The sequence below is a fragment of the Trachurus japonicus genome, chromosome 13 (genome assembly GCF_045865225.1).
Source record: "Trachurus japonicus isolate A0001 chromosome 13, Traja_1.0".
In the NCBI taxonomy this organism is placed as follows: Eukaryota; Metazoa; Chordata; class Actinopteri; order Carangiformes; family Carangidae; genus Trachurus; species Trachurus japonicus.
The window spans coordinates 20,285,424-20,304,278 of record NC_140919.1 but is presented as its reverse complement, the minus strand read 5'-3'; the positions used below and the strand labels follow the sequence as shown (position 1 = coordinate 20,304,278).

Below are 18,855 nucleotides of genomic sequence, written 5' to 3'. Positions count from 1 at the left end.
TATGAACAGTCAATCACATCGTTTTCTTTATTTTTTATTATGTGTTGCATTATTGTATTGCAGAGATAGTCCTACTGTAAGCTATTGCTGATTATATAAAAAAACAAATAGGCTAACATATACTGTAAATAAATAAATAAAAACCAATACTTTGGTTTCATGGCCAGATTAGTGACTTCTTTCTCCACTCAGCCCCATATCTAAGTGGTTGCTTCAAATATTAAACTATGGCTAAACTGGAAGAGGGGATTAGGGTTAACCCTGGTTTGGAAGGCAGCCATAAAATCATTAGGCCTCTCCATCCTGTCTGTACGTGGTACCATGGTGCCTTTAGGACCTGCTTGTTAAAGAAAGATTAGATCATAATTTCAAGTGTTAGGTTACTTGTCCATGACAAGATCAAAACTGACCCAGTCACAAAAAAGTTACAGAAAAACTGCAGGGAGTAGAAATGATACAATATTTTTGATTAATTTCTCAGAGATAATATTTTTTATTAAGTAAAAAAAAAGACTGAAAAAAAAGACTGAAATACACTGAACACCATATTATGTGCATGTCTTGTGCAGCCTAAACTAGCTATTAAATTAGATGAAGCGTAAATTAATAGGCCAAGTGTAAATGGTTTCCTACTCTATACCTTGACCTTTAACATGTAGCCTAAAGTAGGCCTATGTGTTGTTACTTCGATAGGTTGAAGTCATCCTGGTGGCCTATTTGCCTAATTTCCCGAGAGTGCTTGAAGGCATCAGCAGCAGCAGCAGCAGCAGCAGCAGCAGCATCCCAACCTGCCCCCTCCCTCCATGCACCTGTTGCGCCGCGCACGCTGGTCGGCCGCACGATGGCGCGCTTCCTAACGATGGCCGGCGAGGAGGACGAATATAAGGCTCGCACTGTGAGAGGGGAACTTGAAGCTGTGCAGGGGCAATTTGTGTTGCTATGTGCAGCCGTGGACCGCGGCTTGGATAAGGGGGGCAGTCTGCTGAAACGGAGCTTCACATTCAGCGTCCGTGCGTCCTCGTCCGGCGCGAAGCAGGTAAGTTGTCCGACGCTGTGTGTTGTTTTTAGAAAATGAGTCAGGTTTTTGGCTTTTGTTGCTGCACGGGCACTCTGTCATTGGAGATAGAAACGCGTTGCCGGGGCAAATGCGTGAATGAATGCCACCCACATTCCTTGATGTCGGGAAAGTTGTCTGCATGTGGTGAAAGCCGTGCACCAGATGCCTTTGACTTAAGAAATGTAACCTACATTCACAGGGGGAGCGTGCGTGCAGGTGCCATGGAGAGGTGTTGCCAAGAAGCTTTGACTGTAATACAGGGTTAACTTATAAATGCTGAGTGTAGGCTATATTTGCAGGATATTGCTGTTTATAGAAATAGAAAAACTGCTAAAATGTAGAACAAACACATGGCAGCTACGTTATTAACTATCTTTAGGCTCTGCATGAAACATCATGGTCCCAGACTACTTATTTACACCTGTTTTACTTGCATGCAGCCTCTCTCTCTCTCTCTCTCTCTCTCTCTCTCTCTCTCTCTCTCTCTCTCTCTCTCTCTCTCACACACACACACACACACACACACACACACACACACACACACACACACACACACACACACACACACTGTTTCGGTGTAAATACAGTGGAATGTGTCCTGAGAGCTTGAAAGGCGAGTTCAGTCACATTACTCAAGCCGAGTCTGTCCATTTCTCCCTCTCAATGCTGCTCTGCTCTCAATATCCAAGTCGAGATCTACTGTTGCTCCACCACCACTGTGCGTCTGTGTGCGTGTGAATGGAGCCGGGGCGACGTACGGCTCCTCAAGGTCACAGACTAATGAGACAGAGCCACAGACGGACAGATGTTGGTGTCCCAGAAAAGGAAGGGCATTTCCTTTGGCCAAAGTCACTCAAACAGCAGCAGCGGTAAAATCCATGTAGTCATTCATGTTTCAGGTCATGTCTTACTCCTGCCAGATCCATCATGTTCAAGGTGGAAGCTGCCACTTAAGCACAGGGCAGCACATTGTGCCCTGATGATCTTAATTACTTCTTTTCAGACTGTATCAATTTTGGCATGTGGTGTGTAGCATGCAAGTTTTTAATTAGATTTTTCTCAAGTGATTATGGTTCTCAAAAGGTATATGTTATATTTGATAGATAGATAGATAGATAGATAGATAGATAGATAGATAGATAGATAGATAGATAGATAGATAGATAGATAGATAGATAGATAGATAGATAGATAGATAGATAGGTAGGTAGATAGATAGATAGATAGATAGATAGATAGATAGATAGATAGATAGATAGATAGATAGATAGATAGATAGATAGATAGATGTGAAAGCTGTGTTTTGTGTCTTTTCATTTAAAAATAACCTACTCAGGATACAGGAAATCTAGATAACATGGAGGAAGCAGGTTATTAAAAGATGTCTAAACTTAGAAACCTATTAAACATGCATTGAGGATATTTGAAAGCAGCTCACTATTATGAATGAGGTCCTAATGTTTTGTGCGCTGAATGTATTCCTTAAAGCTCGCACTTCTGGGTGACACCCGGAGCCAATACACCAAAACCAGAACACGCTTGCCGTTCAGCTCCTCAGCCCCAGACTCTGGGTTCAGGCTGCCGAAGGCAGCGGGGAGTAATGAATAATGGATGGTTTAGAAAACGTGCGTGAATGTTAGTTGGCTGAGTGTGGCGGTAATGCACTAGTCCAACTAGCACTTCTCCTCTCTGCTATGGAAATCCTCTCAGCAGTCATGAGTCTCACAGGGCTGCAGAGCCAAACTTGAGAGCAGAAAGAGCCCTCCCTCCCTCCCTCCCTCTAGACTGGATCCACTGCTATTTGACACAGTTGTGCCTGCTGACACACACACACACACACACACACACACACACACACACACACACACACACACACACACACACACACACACACACAAATTGAAAAGGGGAAAGAAGTCAGTGCAGCTTAGTCTATAGAGACCTTCTATTATTATTATTATTATTATTATTATTTCTTCCTGTCTGGGACTGAAATTAGTTTCACCTTGGAATCCCGCACGATGAATCCCAAAATATATTTCTCTATGACCTATCTGGTTAAAAACCTGAGTTTGAATAGTGTGAGTCATAATGATACTGCTGTCAAAATTTGAAAAAAAGAAAAGAAAAACGTTCTCCTGAAGGGTGAACCAAAAGGAAATAGTCCAGTCAACAGCAGTAGCTATTTGATGAGTAACTGTTTCATCATGTTTTGTGCAAAATACTGCCCCATCTCAGCTTCTCAAATAAAAGAAATTGTTGCTGCTCTTCGTCTAATATGATAGTAAACTAAATAGTTTTGAGTTGTGGTGACTTCATTATTCAAACCCAGACACTTTGGAGACATTGCTTTGGGTTATTTGGTTATTGAATGCAATTTCAAGATTAATTTAATAAAATAGAGATTTGATGATGAAAATAACCGATCACTTAGCCTAGAAATCTAGACGCACCCTAGCGGCAGCAAATATATTTGCTCCGTAGGTGGGTCTAGAAACGAGCCATAGGAACTTTTTGAGTCTCGAACACCGATTGTGTTCACCAATCACAGCACTCTATCTGTTTAGAGAGTCGTTGGGCGGGCTTAACGCGATGGCGACATACATTTTAATTGGCTTGTCAGGCTAACGACATCCTGCTCATTGCTCTGATTGGTCGTAGCGCTACCCTATTGGTGCAGAGGCAGTTTGAAAGACAGCCTTCATCCCGCCCCCTGGATTGAGCCGAGGTCTACCGGTCGTTTCCAGACTATACATTTTAGTGATATAGTCTGGCTTGTCAGGCTACCGATCACTGCAAAAATGCCAGAAAATATGTCCATCATAGTTCTCCAGGGTCAGAGAGGTCACATTGTCATATTGATATCCTAAATCATAACGTTTGAGAATGTATCACAGAAATTAGTTCTCTACTGATCGGCTATTTCAGCTCTCCAGAAACAGGTCTTTGGAAAACCACATTGTGTAGACGCTGGATGATAGCAGGCCACACAGAGCTGATATCACTCAGTGTGTGTGTGTGTGTGTGCAAACCATTTTTAACTTATCTCTTTCTACTATTCATGACATATCTGCTCTTTCCCTCCATAAGTGTCACATTAAGTGTTCCTGTGGTTCCTGTTTGCTCTTATCGGCTCCTCTGCGACCACTCTCCAGAGAGAGAAAATGTGATATTAGCTCGCCTCATGCTCGACCTGTGTTCTCTCTCTGTCGCTCTGTATTTCCTTTTCTGTCGTTCTTTCTTTATCTCTCACTGGCCTCAGCCTTCAGTGTGTTTTACAGTAGCTGTTTTCCACAGCTCCTGTCATACTGTAATTCCCAGTCGTCGCTTCACAGCTGCATAACTGCAGGGCATGAATAATGGAGAACTTTCCCTTTCTTACACACACACACACACACACACACACAAATACGCGCACTATACACTCTCACAATATGTTCCTATGCTAAACCTCGGGGGGTCTATCTTCAAGAAGTCTTAAGCAAGTTTCTTCTCTGCAGCAGTGTGGACCCATTTCCAAAGAAGTCTTCAGGGAGTCTCCTCTTTGTGACTCCTTCATCTTACTTATTAATGCAATTTATGGCATCGGTTACGTAACTGATCGGCCCAGTTATAAGGAATAACTACTAAATTAACCAGCCTTAAATCCTGCCATTCACATGGAAGGTGGATTTCTGCTCAGTAGGCCTATATTTAAGGACCACGACATATAGTAATTTTTTTTTTTGACTGTTTGGCAGATCAGAGCTTTTAGAATGAAATAAGAGAATAATTATTATTAAATTCTTAGACTAAATGGGAACAAGTGTAGTAGAATTTACTTAAGTATTTGGCTTTACTGTAACACTAGCACACTGAAACATCAGAGCTGCATACTACAGTATGTTTACCTATGTTTTGTTATCAAAGGCACACTCTGTCACTTCAACTGCAACTGTACTCTTAAGATGTCACATCAACTTTGGCGTTAAATAGCAAATCAAAGAGCAAAACATAAACAGTGCCCAAACACATGCAGCTTTATTCATATGAGCAAATATAAATCAAGTCCAGAGGATGTGTTTTCAAAGGGTTTTTTCACACTGCAGAATGATGGCCAGTTGGGCATATTTATCTTTGTCCGCATGCATGAGATGAGGAATTTCAAACAGTTTTTTTGAAAAGCAGCTTTCCAACAGGGTTCAAGCTGCCTCTACTCCACCACCGACCCCTCTCCCACCCCCATTCTTTCCCCCCTATTCTCAAATCCACATAATAATTATGTGCATAAATAAAGAGGAAAATAAGATAAGAAAGAAAGAGAGTGTGAGAGTGAGAGAGAGGCAGAAATAGACTAGGGGAACTTCTGTGTAACTGTGGCAGAAGGAAAGAGAGAAAAGATGAGAGAAATATTTCTTCCGCACACTGCTTCTTAATTCGTACACACTCAGATATGAGGAGAAAACAGTGGAAAGCAGCTTTTTTTTTCTCCTTCTGTCTCTCCCTTTCACCTAGCTCTTTTCGAAAGTATTTCTGAGTGTGTCTGTGTATGTGTGTGTGTGTGTGTGTGTGTGATGTCTTGCAGGCCAAGCAGGTGCACATAACACAGAAGGATAGGGCCGACTGAGCAGAGAGGGAGAGAGGGGGATACGGGGGAGGGAGGGGTGGTCTGTCTTATAGGTCACACAAAAGAGCCAGTGTTTTCTCCCCCCTCACGCTCTTGCTCTCTCTCTCTCAGAGTGCAAAGTGAAGACAGTAGTAGCAGAGGTGGAGTAGAGAGGGAGAGAGAGAGAGGCGCTGTTCAGTCACATTGTCCTCACATAGCCCCTAACTCTCTTCCACCGGCCCCCCAGTATGCCCCCCGTCAGCTCTCACTGTGGTGGCCTGCCTGCAACATGTGGATGCACATCCAACTGATCTTCACTGGAAGGATTTATGATGTCGCACTTAACTATGCAGATGTTATGAGAGACAACATGACAACAAGATGTACCAATGAAAACCGCAACTCAGATACTGTTATATCAGATATTTTGTGTGTGTGTGCGACGTGCGTGCATGTGTGTGTAAAGGCTGCATTCCTGAGCTTGGAACTAGCTGATTGTTTAAGAGCTGAAATTCCTCAGGCTCATTTTTTTTACCCTGCTCTTAGTCTCACACACAGACACACACACACACACACACACACACACAGACACACACACACACACACACACACACACACACACACACACACACACACACACGCACGCTGGTGCTCATTCACCCAGGTGGACTGTGTCATAACAGAGCAGGAAAAGTTACAGTGAATAAACACAACAGTGTACTTGTGAGGAAAGAAAGAGACAATGCTGTGTATACATATTCTACTTTAGCCTACCTGTGTGAGTGTGAGTGTTTTTGAGGCACTCAGGTAGAATAATGGACTATGTGAGTTGGTTACACAGGGAATTCAGGACACCGAAACATTATCCACTTCTGGCTTTCTCTCTCTCTCAGGTTCTCTGTCTCCGTCTGATCCTCTGTTGCTTTCCCTCTTTTTCTTTCACTGAGTGTGTGTCCAAAATCCTTTACCTCACCTTTGACTGTGTGTCCGTTTCTTTTGCATGCCTCTGCACCAGCAACAGCCAGGGCCAGAGGAATTATGTTTTCCATGATGTGTCCCTCTATCCATCCATCTATCTCCATACCTTCACCTGGACGTCCGTTTGTACCATTCTTGTGAATGCATTATGAGCATTGCCTTGAGATAGAATTTCATCACATTTTGCAAACGTTCAAACCAATCTTGTTTTTCGGCCTCTTGAATATGAATTAGTCCTTGAGTTGTCAGATTCAAAGAGTTACAAAACACTATTGTTTTTATCTTTTATCATAGTGACATCACAGTGTTCTGCAAAAACATACAGTATCTGGTGGTTTTTCAACACTGTAAAACAGAAGGTGGAAGTTGTGACCTTATTTCCTGCAACTTGTCTGGTTGGCAGAGGCATGTGTCCAACCACATGACAGTAATTCCAGTTTTGGTTGTCCTTCTTTACTTCTCTGTGTCTTCATCTTACACCTGACCATTTTTCTTTGTGATTTCTTCCTGTGTATTCTTTTCTCATCATTCAACCTTAACCCTTCCCATCATCAGAAAAGCAATAGAGTTGCAGTTGCAGCAACTTTGCCTAAGTAAAGCCATCAAAATGTATTTTCACTCAACACTGTGTGTGGACACATTTTATGTTTAACTTCAGCACAAACCCTTACATGACAAGAAATGTATCCTGTATGTATACAGCACATTGGTGATTGATTCCCCTCCAAAACACTCGTACAGAAATAGCTCTGATTGTCGCTTTGATTGCTCTCAAGCACGGATTGTTGCTCTACACAACAGGGATAATGGGTTTGTGTGTGACTCTGTCTTGTGTGTGACGGATAAATCTCTTTGCTCTGTGTTTATGGTTGTTTTGTTGTTTTGCTCCCAATGGCCTGGCTTGGACCAATAAGAATTCCTCATGTGGTATCCCGGCAATGGGAGGGTTTCCATGGCCATCCACCAGCTTGGCAGGAGAGATAACAGTCTCCCTAGTGCTCCGCTTTGTGCTCTCCTTTGGTCGGGCTTGGGCTCGCTCCAGATGGGGCTTTCGGAGAAATGGTGTGAGGACGAGATGACGTCTGATTGTGGAGGGAAGCGGGTGCACAGGGAGCAGACAATGACACAGATACATATGCTTAGCTGCTCATCCTCTGAAAGGAGGCAGAGTTCAGCTCTGAACAAAGTCATCATGATCACAGGCAGCAGACAGGCTGGGTGGCTGCTTTAGAAAGAATGAGAGTGTGTTTCCCACTTGCAGGACGCTTCTGAAGTGTAACAGGAAATGATTGTATGAATCTGTTTGTACTACATGTGGGAGGACAGGTGTGTGTGAACCCTGGGTTATATAACTCTTTTATAAACAGGTGCATGTATATTAACTGTGTGTGTGTAGGTGTGTATGTGTGTGTAATCCTCTACCTATCCGGTGCCCCTCGTAGTGTTAATGTTTTAATGTTTAATTGAGGCTGACAGGAGCAGCGATAATGGCAGGTCAATGGTTAACATCATGCACTTGAAATGCAACTCCTCACTCCATTCACAACACATTATGGCAAAAGACTGCCTACTCTGAATGAACCATGGAATGATGTTGCAAACAAATGATTCAATTTGATTCTGGATATTGAGAAAATAAAAAAACTTTAAAGGTGCTATGTGTAAGTATTAGCAATTGCTTTGCTACATAGCTAATATTATATATCAATAGCTCTTCATTTACCAGTCTAGATGTGGTGAGTGGTGAGTTTAGCATCAAATTTCATTCCTTTATCAACAGTTATATCCAGCATTGGAAAGCAACACCAATGTTAACTCTCAGGGCTACCCAGTTTGTATGCTACAGTAATGTATTTCTGTCACTCTGTCATTTCTTCATATTCTGATGGTAATTTTAGGTAATTTTTAAATGTTTTAAATGAAATACTTACACAAAGAATCCACTTACTTAACCATATTCAAACTGAACCCATAATCTAGACTTAATCGTGTGACTTCAACTATAAACACTCCGACCTGAGCCAGTACATTTTTCGCCTAAAATGTCACTGAGGCGGCATTTTTTTAAAACCGACTCCTCTGTGACCTGGAAATAGTGGTCACACATTCCCAGAGGAGACTTATACACATGCATGACATGCATTTTGCTGGGTACGTTTAATTTTGTGGCAGATAGGTCAAACATTACCAAGGAGTCACCACATTTTAACTTACACTTGCTGCACCTGTAGAAAGCAGTAAATGCTAAAGGAAACTTTTAAAAGTGGTAGGTATGGTTGAAAAACAGTGCTTTAAGATAAGACTCTAATGTTGCTAAATGGCAGTTTCACATAGTTAGCTCAGCTTAGCATAAAGAAAAATAATAGGGGTGCCAGATGCCTGGCTTTGTTTTAAAGGTATCAAAATTAATTTGAAACTCAACTGACTTGTTGACATCTACATTATACAAGCTTATTATTATTTTAATCAGAAACTGAAATTCTGTAAATATCCAAGTAAAAAAAGGTTCATACTGAAATCTAAATTTATTCAGAAGTTAGGGTGCCTTACCAATGGTAGCTGAAAAATTTAGTTACTTTTGGGCAGAGCCAGGTTAGCTGTTTCCACCTCTTTACAGGTCGATGTTTTTTTTCAGAGCCGGTACCAATACAGTGGCGAAGTCCTGCCCTTCTGTTTCCAGTAGCCTACATGGGTCCTCAAAAGCGAAAATTATCAGTGAGATTCAATGGGTAGATAAAAATTATTTTCTGGTCCAGTTTGAATTGTGGTATGGATTTCACATAATGTTGTTTGTGATATTTAAAGATAATATTTCACACAAAGAAGACAACAATTTAGCGAGAATTTTGATAATGTTAGGTTTTGTGTGAGCCCGTTCGCTGCTCTCGACGAGAATGATATACGTCACCTGCACTCTGCAACAGACATGGTGATCTCTCTGCTCCACTTCACCGCCTTTTTCCAAGGGCAGGATAAGAGCATAGAAAGAGGGGGAAATCATTTGGAGAGTTCCTCCTGGAATGGGGACATTCAGGAACAAAACACACTGGCATCTTGACTTGAATCGCTGTGGATGGAGAAGGAAGGGAAAGGTTGATGATGTCACATATGCAACATATCTTGTCTTTCTCATTGTGTTTTCTCAACAGCATTTAACTGAACAATGGTACATTAAACGGTCAAAATTTTGACATGAAAAAATATCATTTAAGACTATAAACAACATTTGTGTAATCCAAGGCATAATGACTGGGAAACCAGAAAATTATTATTTTCTGTCCATTGAACACCATTCATTATTTACGCTCTGACAGGTCCCATGGGGGTCCAGTGGAAGGGACGGGACTTCGCCACTCTATACTGATTATTAGTAATCAAGGAAATCGATAACCAGTATTTAGAACTGATATTCATTTGCGGTAAAAATGAACATTCTGGTGTCAAAATTTAGAATAACACACCTGGGATTAGACTGAATATAGTATACTGTCTTTTTTAGAATAACACAATTCAGAGCCAAAAGAGCTCGTTTTAAAATTATTTTTATTTTATTGGTTATTATTGGTGGAAAAAAAACCGGCCGATAATCAGTTGACCCCTACAGTAGATTAGACAGCTTCTTGTCAATGTTCTCATCAAACTCTTTTTACAGAGGTAAATGTCCATATTTTCCAAAATGTCAAACTGTTTCTTTTAATATTGACTTCCATTTCCGCTCATCTTTTTTCTTGGATGTCCAAACTGTCAGGTCTATTTCTTAAGACCTAAAATAGCAAATTATTAAAAATGAAACCTTTACAGCTACTATCACTGACTCAGGATGGATTTTCTCCCTCGGCTGCTCAGTCTATTTCCAGCTTATGATTTTGTAAGCAAAATGAATATCTCAGCATTTCGTTGTGTTTACAGTAGTCAATTCAATCTTGCTCTCCCTGTCTTTCCCCATTTCTCCTTCAGGACTCTTCTTCAGAAAGACTGCCTTCTACAAAATATGCCGTGTCTCCATGGTAACAGGCCTCGGGCAGACCCAGAAACACACTGGGCCAAACAGGTCCCACTCCTGCCCAACCTACCTGATCCTGGATTGTACTGAAGAGGATTTCTACAAAAAAAATTACAGTTACTGATCCCCAAAGTATTATCTTTATCCCATTTTCTCTTTTTGTGTTCAAAGTATTGTGTTTTGCCAATTGGAGCGGACTGAGACACAGAATGCCAAAAACCGTGCCTGAAAATAAGCATCTGTTTTAAAGTGATGTAATTTTAGGAAGTATTACTTCCTACCACTTTGGTATCACAATGCCAAGGACTTTTTATCTTATGTAAATGGTTTCCTTGAACATCACCTGTTGTAGTACAAGATGTCCCTGGTGTATTAAGCCAGGGATTTATTCATTCTCAATTAAGGAACTTTAAACTGGACAGGAACAGTCCCAAACTGGTCTGTCCTAAACCAGGACCAGGATGCACCAGCTGTTCAGCCAGGTGCTGGGCCAGAGGGATCTGTCCAGAGCCGGAGATCTGTTCTCTCTGGAGGATGCAGAGATCGTGGACTGCCTGTCACAAGCCCTGGATCAGATCAAGGCCATCTCCTGCTCGCCGGTGAGTGCTTAGACACAAACATCTACACACATAGGCAAACAACACACATCCAAAATATTAAAGAGCAAACATCAGTTTGATTCATTATTTATGATCTCATCCATAATTCATCTTCTTTTGTCCTTAATTTATCATTGTATCCCTAATTTCGCATCCCATTACTGTTCCAGGACTATTTGACCAATGACAACGACCAGGCGGTGGTGGAGATTTGCATAACGCGCATCACCACGGCCATAAGGGAGACGAGCTCCATCGAGCGGCACAGCGTGGCACTGGTGGGACTGTGGGAGTCGTGTCTGGAACATAACCTCACCCCACAAGGTGAAAACACGGAGGACACGCCGCATGCCAAGATAGCCTCCGACATCACCAGCTGTATCCTGCAGGTACACGCACACACCGGACACACACCTCGGGTTTGTATTCTTGTATTCCAGAGGAGAAAAAGAAAGACGTCTTTTTTTATTTTTTTCTCCTGAAATGTAAAATGGATTGTCCCATGAATCGTGTGTCCATGAAGATTTATCTCATGACCTGTTGGAGGGACACTAACCTCCAGGCTGGGATCTTCTGGTTTAAATCTATACATTTATACAATAAGTTATATAATGTATCTAAGTCTGATATAGCTTCACAATGGCGTAGAATTTAAAATTTCAGTAGATAACGTCAAGTTGAAAAGCAATCTGTGTATTCTGAAATAGGTCGTTGGAGTAGATACATCACAGATTAATGCTACATCATGCAACATACTGTATCCACATAGGTGGATTTTGGCCTCGGCTTGCAAATACATTTTATGTAATCACTGCTGCAGGGCTTCAAAATGTAAATCTAAATCATGCCTGCCTTTCCCCATCAGACCTCCACAGCTAAAAGGCTTAAAAGCAAAGGGACTCTCTCTCTCTCTCCCTCTCCAACCTTCGCTCCCTCTATTTCTCCCCCTATTTCCTGTTGGAAAGGGAATGCGCCTAATACCACCGTAATGAGACTGATTCTTGTAGAAAGGCATGTGCACAGATGCACACACACACACACACACACACACATACACAGAGGTGAGACGAAAACTTCTGACAGCTCTGACAGCAGCTTCTGGCTCTGATGTCCTAACTCCAACAGTTATCAGGGGAGCTCTCTCTCTCTTTCTTTCTCTCTCTCTCGTTACAGTACTTCTTTCCATCTGTTTTTTTCCCCTTTCTTTTCTTTCTGCCTATTTTTACCATCTCACTTGTTCCGTCTTACCTTTTCCCACCCCCCCCCCCCCCCTCCCCAGCTGACTTGATCTCTTCTCGGATCTTTTCTGCTTTCTTTCTGTCTTCCTGTCATTGTGAATCTACAGATGCACAAACACTTCTCCTTACCCTTCCTCTGAAACTCCCTCAGAGGAGAGGCAAGAGAGCGAGTAAGCAACAGCCATTAGGAAGAGGGGGTTTCATTAGCACACTGCCTGTCTGCAACACACGGAGTCACATGCGCACAGATTTCTGGCTTATGATGAGATGAGTTTTTTATATATATGGACTCCTTGATCTGTGTTATGCCTGACATTAAAGTGACTCTCCCTGGTAAGATGAAAGTGAGAGAGACGGGACAGATAAATAAATCTGCACATCCACACATGAAGAGTCTGCTGGGGGACAAATATGATCTGAGGAAACCAGTGGCTTGCATTCACTGCTCACATTATGTGTTCACACTGTCCCACTTAAATACAGACCAAAATCTGATTACAGGGGATTTCTTGCATATACACACATGATGTGTTCAGATTAAATCAGTTATTGCCAAACAAACGTGGTGTGATTCAGATTGATAGACTGTCTAATGGGCTTTCTCACCTGGTGAGTAACTTCTTGCGGATACGTTGTCTGCACTGCCATCATGTGGCAGAACAGAGGCATCACAGACAGAGAGAAAGGAATAATCTGTCAACTCTTTACAATGTCATTGTTAAACTTCATGTTGAAAAGCCTTCTGAGGGATCTCGACAAAGATGATGAAGGTTGTTAGATATAAAATATAATATATAATATACGGTCTAATATCCAAGAAGTGCAGTGAACAGCAGATTAATAATATATCATGCAACATATCCAGAGGTGGATTTCTGCTGTAAGAGCAAATCTGTCTTTATATAATCATTGCCAAGGGGCTTTAAAATGTAAATCTTGTTTTTTTTTTTGTTTTTTTTTCTAATGGGCCTGTGAGGCAGGGAGAACGGGTGGTATTAGCAACCATCTCCTTTGGCTACCTCTTCCACACAAACACATTATGTTGAGACTTTCTATCAGACTCTCCAGTTGAGGGTGCTAGTGCTTTTCTAACCCCCTCCTCCCTGCTTCATTGAAATGTATGCCAGCTGTATGCATCCTCTAATACAACCCACTGCTGTCTCACGTCTCTCTCTATACTTGCATTGCATAGTAAACCCAAACAATTTAAGTCTTGATACTTATTTTTACTGTACTGCTTTATACAATCTATTTGATCCATAGTGTTGTTGAGATATTAAAGCCCCTGTACAGACTCTTCATTTAGTGTTGATTTTGGCGACCCCTGTGGACGAAAGCGGCAGAATGAAGACTGCATTTCTCACTGTCATGAAGACGTTTGTCTGGCCGGCGTGTGTAGATTGTTTTGGAAACGTCAGAAAGAAGACGGGACTTGCTTTTTTTTTTTTAGCAGTGTAATGTATCTATTCGTATCATTTCGTCAGTGGTCCGACCCAACCATTCCTTCCAGAGGTATAGAATTAGACTATTTAGAAATAGCGTATCTTCATGGGCTCATTTGCTGAAACCAGAGACTTTTGCGTATTCAGTTAAAAGCTCCGTACAGGGGCTTTAACCATTTGCACATAGAAAGAAAAGTCACCTTTTGTAATCTGTGAAACCATTGCAGATAATAGGAAACAAAGAAATGAATAATGACTATTGCTATCTCCTCAGAACTACAGTTGTCCATCGGTCATGGTGCTGGCTGTCCCGGTGGCGGTGCGGTTCCTGCAGAGAGGGAACAGGGAGCTGAGCAGAAACATGTCCAGTTATCTCTCCCTGGCTGCTATAGCCAAAGCTGACCTGCTGGCTGAGCACACAGAGGCCATAACGCTCAGCGTGCTGGGAGGTAGGCCACACTTGCACAAACACACGGATGAAAATGTGGAATATATCTGCACATGTGCTCATCGTACATGCACATAAACAGATCGTAGTCCTTGTTCGGCCACGCCTCAGTGGCTGCTGAAGGGAGAAAGGAGAAACTGACATGTACTGTACGTAAAACTGTGTTGCTGCTGTGATGTGTGTCCAAATTAGACTTGGGCTGCCTTGTTCTCTACAAGTGTGGTGTAAGCATTGGCCTGTGTTCCTGACAAGTTTTACCCTTTCAAATCCAGTGCCTCTCATCATCTCTCTCATCTGCTCTCTCTCTCTCTCTCGCTCGATTTCTGCTGCCCCAGTTAGATACAGATCTTCTCTCACACTTAGGGAAATGTGTGTGGGGGCGTGTATCTTTTGTAGTGACTATAAAGAGAAACAGAGGCACAGAAAGTGCTTTGCAGGAAAGCTCTGCTTGAGAATGAACATTAAAAGGATTCTCTAACAAGGCCATCGTAGGCACTATTGTTTGTTTAGTTGTAGATGGTTGACGTGTGGGTTTGGCTTGTAGAGATGGTGCTTGTTTACTCACACTGTTAGTAGACCTGCAACAATGAGATCAACTGTTTTACTGGGGTGGAAAAAGGAATTACAGACGCAATCATTAGTTGTAGTAGCGAGTGAACCACAGTCTTATCCTACCGTAAGCCATAGTGAATGCTGCTGTAATGCTTGCCAGCTCACTGAGGATGATAATGATGGTAAATAACAGCTGTTAGAAATCATCTTTTTCCCTGATGGCACTTTGATGCAGAATGGAAATTTATACGTAGTAAGAAGTGGTTATTATGGGGAGAAAAGGACAAGTCCTTCTTTGTCTGGTGCAGTTTAACATGGTTTTTGTATGTGCTGTTGTGTTGAGTTGTTTTTTTTTTTCAACTTGGCTTTTTTTCCCTCCTTTCTGATTAGAGCAAATAAAACAGGCTCAGATTTTACATAGTGGTGTTTACATCTTTGGTGTTCTGTTCATTAACTTTTCCACATCCACACCTTCAGGAGTGAAATAGTCTTCAGGCATTGATCTAATCTGCTGATTTCTTCAATTTACCTTGGAAAGCAGAACTCAGCTGACCCCTGGTCAGTGGTTAAGGGGGGCTGTTGTCGCCCTTTTAACCTCTTCTACGACGCTGACACTGTTCAAGATTATTAGTGCAGGAAAGGTTGTTAAAGGTTAGCACTGCCTGATGAAGATCTGTTTATCCCTGGGGCCTACACACACACACACACACACACACACACATAGACTCTGCTGATATGATATGGAGGCTGCTGTGCAGGGGGTCATTTTATTCTTTTAGTGACTCTCCAAGAATAATTCAGTTGTAGCATGTGAACACAGTGTCATGTGGCTCAGTTTGCTCAATGTGTTTTTCTCTGTGAATGAATCTATTTGTTTGGCAACATACAGGAATAACGCCTCATTCACACATACACACACACACACACCCACACACACACACACCAGCATGTGATGCTAATCACCTCATGCACCACCAGAGTGAGGAGCCCACCACGTCGATGCTCCCACTGAGCACATTTTCTGCCAGCAGCTCGGCACATGAAACGGCTTAGCTCTCAGCTGTCTGGTTCATTTTACCACTGAGCTGCAGCCAGGTTTTGTGTTTGGAGCATCAGATAGTTGGAAGACACTTTACACCTTTGGTTCCTAAAACAGTGGGTGAAAACAGAGATCGCGGAGTGTGCCAATGGGGAAAACAGAAATCAGGTGTTTTCTGATTGGAGTGGTCCTACGAGACTAAAGAGACATTATTGTATTATTTCTGGTGCTGTGTTTAAAACGAGTCGTCGTTAATGTTTATGCTAGAAATGCATTAATATGGAGTTCCTCTGTCTGCTGATAAAAGATAATATGAGATGCAGAGACACTGCAACATCTCTCCTGAAATAGAAAATCATAACACTAAATCAACTCCTTATTGTGAGATTGAACTTTTTGACCTCGTGTATCTCTTTACAGCTTGTTTGAAAAGGCCTATTTCTCATTAGATCTTGGATTGTATAGGCAAAAAACAAAAGGTGTTTCCTTATATTTAAACCCTTTGTGCAACTGACTTTCAATCAATTCTGTGACAAAATATACTCAACAAATACAATATTTAACACCATCATGCTTTGCTGGCCAGTGTTTTCCTGGTGTTGCTTTGAACTAACTGTGATGTCTTGATATTTGTGTTTGCCCTCACTCTTACTCTTTCATGACTTTATGCACTGGTACACAAAAGTACATTTATTTTCAGAGAGAACTGATTTTTTTTTATTCATTTTAATGTTTACAGATCTTCACATAACACAGATAGGAACACTATACAGGTAGAAACTTCTGCTAATTGAAATCTCCGGCCTTGTCTGTGAGCTCAGAAGGGACCAGAGGTAAATAATTAGGGAAGAAGTGGGGAAAAAGTTCTATGCAAATATGTGTTGAAGCTTCAAATGGCAGTGATGCAGCATGGCGGGAAGGGGTGGAGTGGTGGACGTTGTTATCAAAGCTGGAATATGTCACACACACACACACACACACACACACACACACACACACACACACACACACACACACACACACACACACCAGGAGCAGAGAGAGGATGAAAGTGAACAAGGCACACTGGAGGGCTTTATTATAGCAAGTTCAGATTTATATATTTCCTCGGGCAGTTTTTAATGCAGCCTTGGCAGTTTCAAAATCTTTCCCCCTCACTGCTGAGGCTCATCTACTGAATGTTTTACCTTCATGTTAGCTTTTGAACGCGCTGGGACCCACTACATTTCTCTTCTCCCCTCTCTGAAACTTCAACATAAACACAAAAACGCATAATCATCATACTGTACAGTACAGGGACGCGCACACTGCACACACAGACATGAAGCTCATTGAAACAACAACAGATGACCTGTTGTATTCTCAGCAGGAAGTAGGCTGATGTAATGCGGTCTGGGCGATGGTGATGACGGTGGAGTGATGAGTTGGTTACATGACCTAGCAGGATGGATGGGCCGTGCATGCATGTGTTTATACTGCAGGCCTGTTACTGAAGCCTGATGTTGCCACATGCTGCTCACTGACTTTATATTCTTTGTGCTGTGTAGAAGGTAGCATGTTGCCACGGCCGTATTTTTTTTTTTAACCTTGTGTCTTTAAAAGTGTCTGTTCAGTGTACAGTGTGTTTTACGAGGATGTGCATGTATTTACTAGATACAGGAAGTCAGCAGCAGGATACATTGTGATGGTTTTACAGCTAGAATTTGGTCATTATCAGAAGTCTCTCACACACACACACACACACACACACACACACACACACACACACACACACACACACACACACACACACACACACACACACACACACACACCTACACACACACACACACACACACACACACACACACACACACACCTACACACACACACACACACACACACACACACACACACACACACACATACACATTCCCAACATATGGTATTGCTTTGGCCCCATAGGGATTTAGAGTCGGGAGAGTTCCTTCCTTCTCGGTGTAAAACCTGATCTTAAGGTAACACTGCAGTTTGGAATGTGTCATCTGCTTGAGTTAAGTCATATGTCTTTTTTAGCTCCCCCGCTGCAAAACATATGTTGGTACTGTACGTCGGTCTGTATGGTTTAAAAAAAGACAGGGTGAGGGGAGACCTGGAGGGTGAGGAGAGGGGGTGTTGTTGGGTGACGTTTCCATTTCATAACAGGTTACAGCTAAAGAAACAGTTGGAGACTGTGCAGTGGTTGTAGAAACTTGTTATATTTCACTAATGGGCCTTTAACAGGATGTGCCACTTTAAACTGTGAGCACATGTGTACGCTGAAAAACCTGCATGCTATTTTTCCACAGTTGCTGATGTAGGTGCAGTTGTGTTGTGATGTCCTGGGATTGACAATTGATGTCATCATGATAATTACAGTGTGATGGCAGATGCCAGGCCTTGTGAGTCATTTTGTTTATCAGATTTTTCATCAGCCATTTAATCCAACTATTCTTTTTATGCATATTGTGAAGTTATGAGTCCCGCCTTTCTCCTCTTGTCCCTCCTCCGTTTTGTGTCCAACTAATTTGCCAAAAAGAGACAAAACACACAATGAATAAAGTTACAGTAAAGGTGAAGGAATGATGGCACTACAGTGTTAAGTTGTTTTTCATATTTCTATGCTGATAATGAAATCGGATTTTGTGACTTTGCTCTACTGCTAGTAGTAATAATAGTAGTAGTAGTAGTAGTAGTGGTGGTGGTAGTAAACTGTGTTAAATGTTGATGATGCATTTCTTTGCATTTTTTAAAATACCTTGAGTTTCTCCAGTGTTTGAAAGGCTTTACACAGACATACTTGTCACTTAGCAAGCTTTTTCTGTCAACTCACCTTGTAATCATAATGGGCTTCATCATTCATCATTCATTTGATATAGTTGCAAATTTGTTTCCA

At 41.9% G+C, this 18,855-nt stretch overlaps 1 protein-coding gene and 1 long non-coding RNA gene across 2 annotated transcripts in view; both read left to right on the top strand.

Annotated features, from left to right (window-relative positions):
* Nucleotides 1-763: 763 nt before the first annotated feature.
* Nucleotides 764-10,781, top strand: LOC146975903 (uncharacterized). Its single transcript, XR_015037464.1, has 2 exons — nt 764-1,036; nt 10,578-10,781. It is a non-coding gene; the product is annotated as an uncharacterized LOC146975903 (long non-coding RNA).
* Nucleotides 10,782-10,861: 80 nt separating this feature from the next.
* The window catches only part of veph1 (ventricular zone expressed PH domain-containing 1), a 60,173-nt gene continuing 52,179 nt past the window's right edge, over nt 10,862-18,855 (top strand). Inside the window, exons 1-3 of the mRNA XM_085795318.1 lie at nt 10,862-11,222; nt 11,393-11,611; nt 14,177-14,351. Coding sequence (XP_085651444.1) covers nt 11,085-11,222; nt 11,393-11,611; nt 14,177-14,351 — 532 coding nt within the window. The 5' untranslated portion in view covers nt 10,862-11,084. The remainder of the gene's footprint in view (nt 11,223-11,392; nt 11,612-14,176; nt 14,352-18,855) is intronic.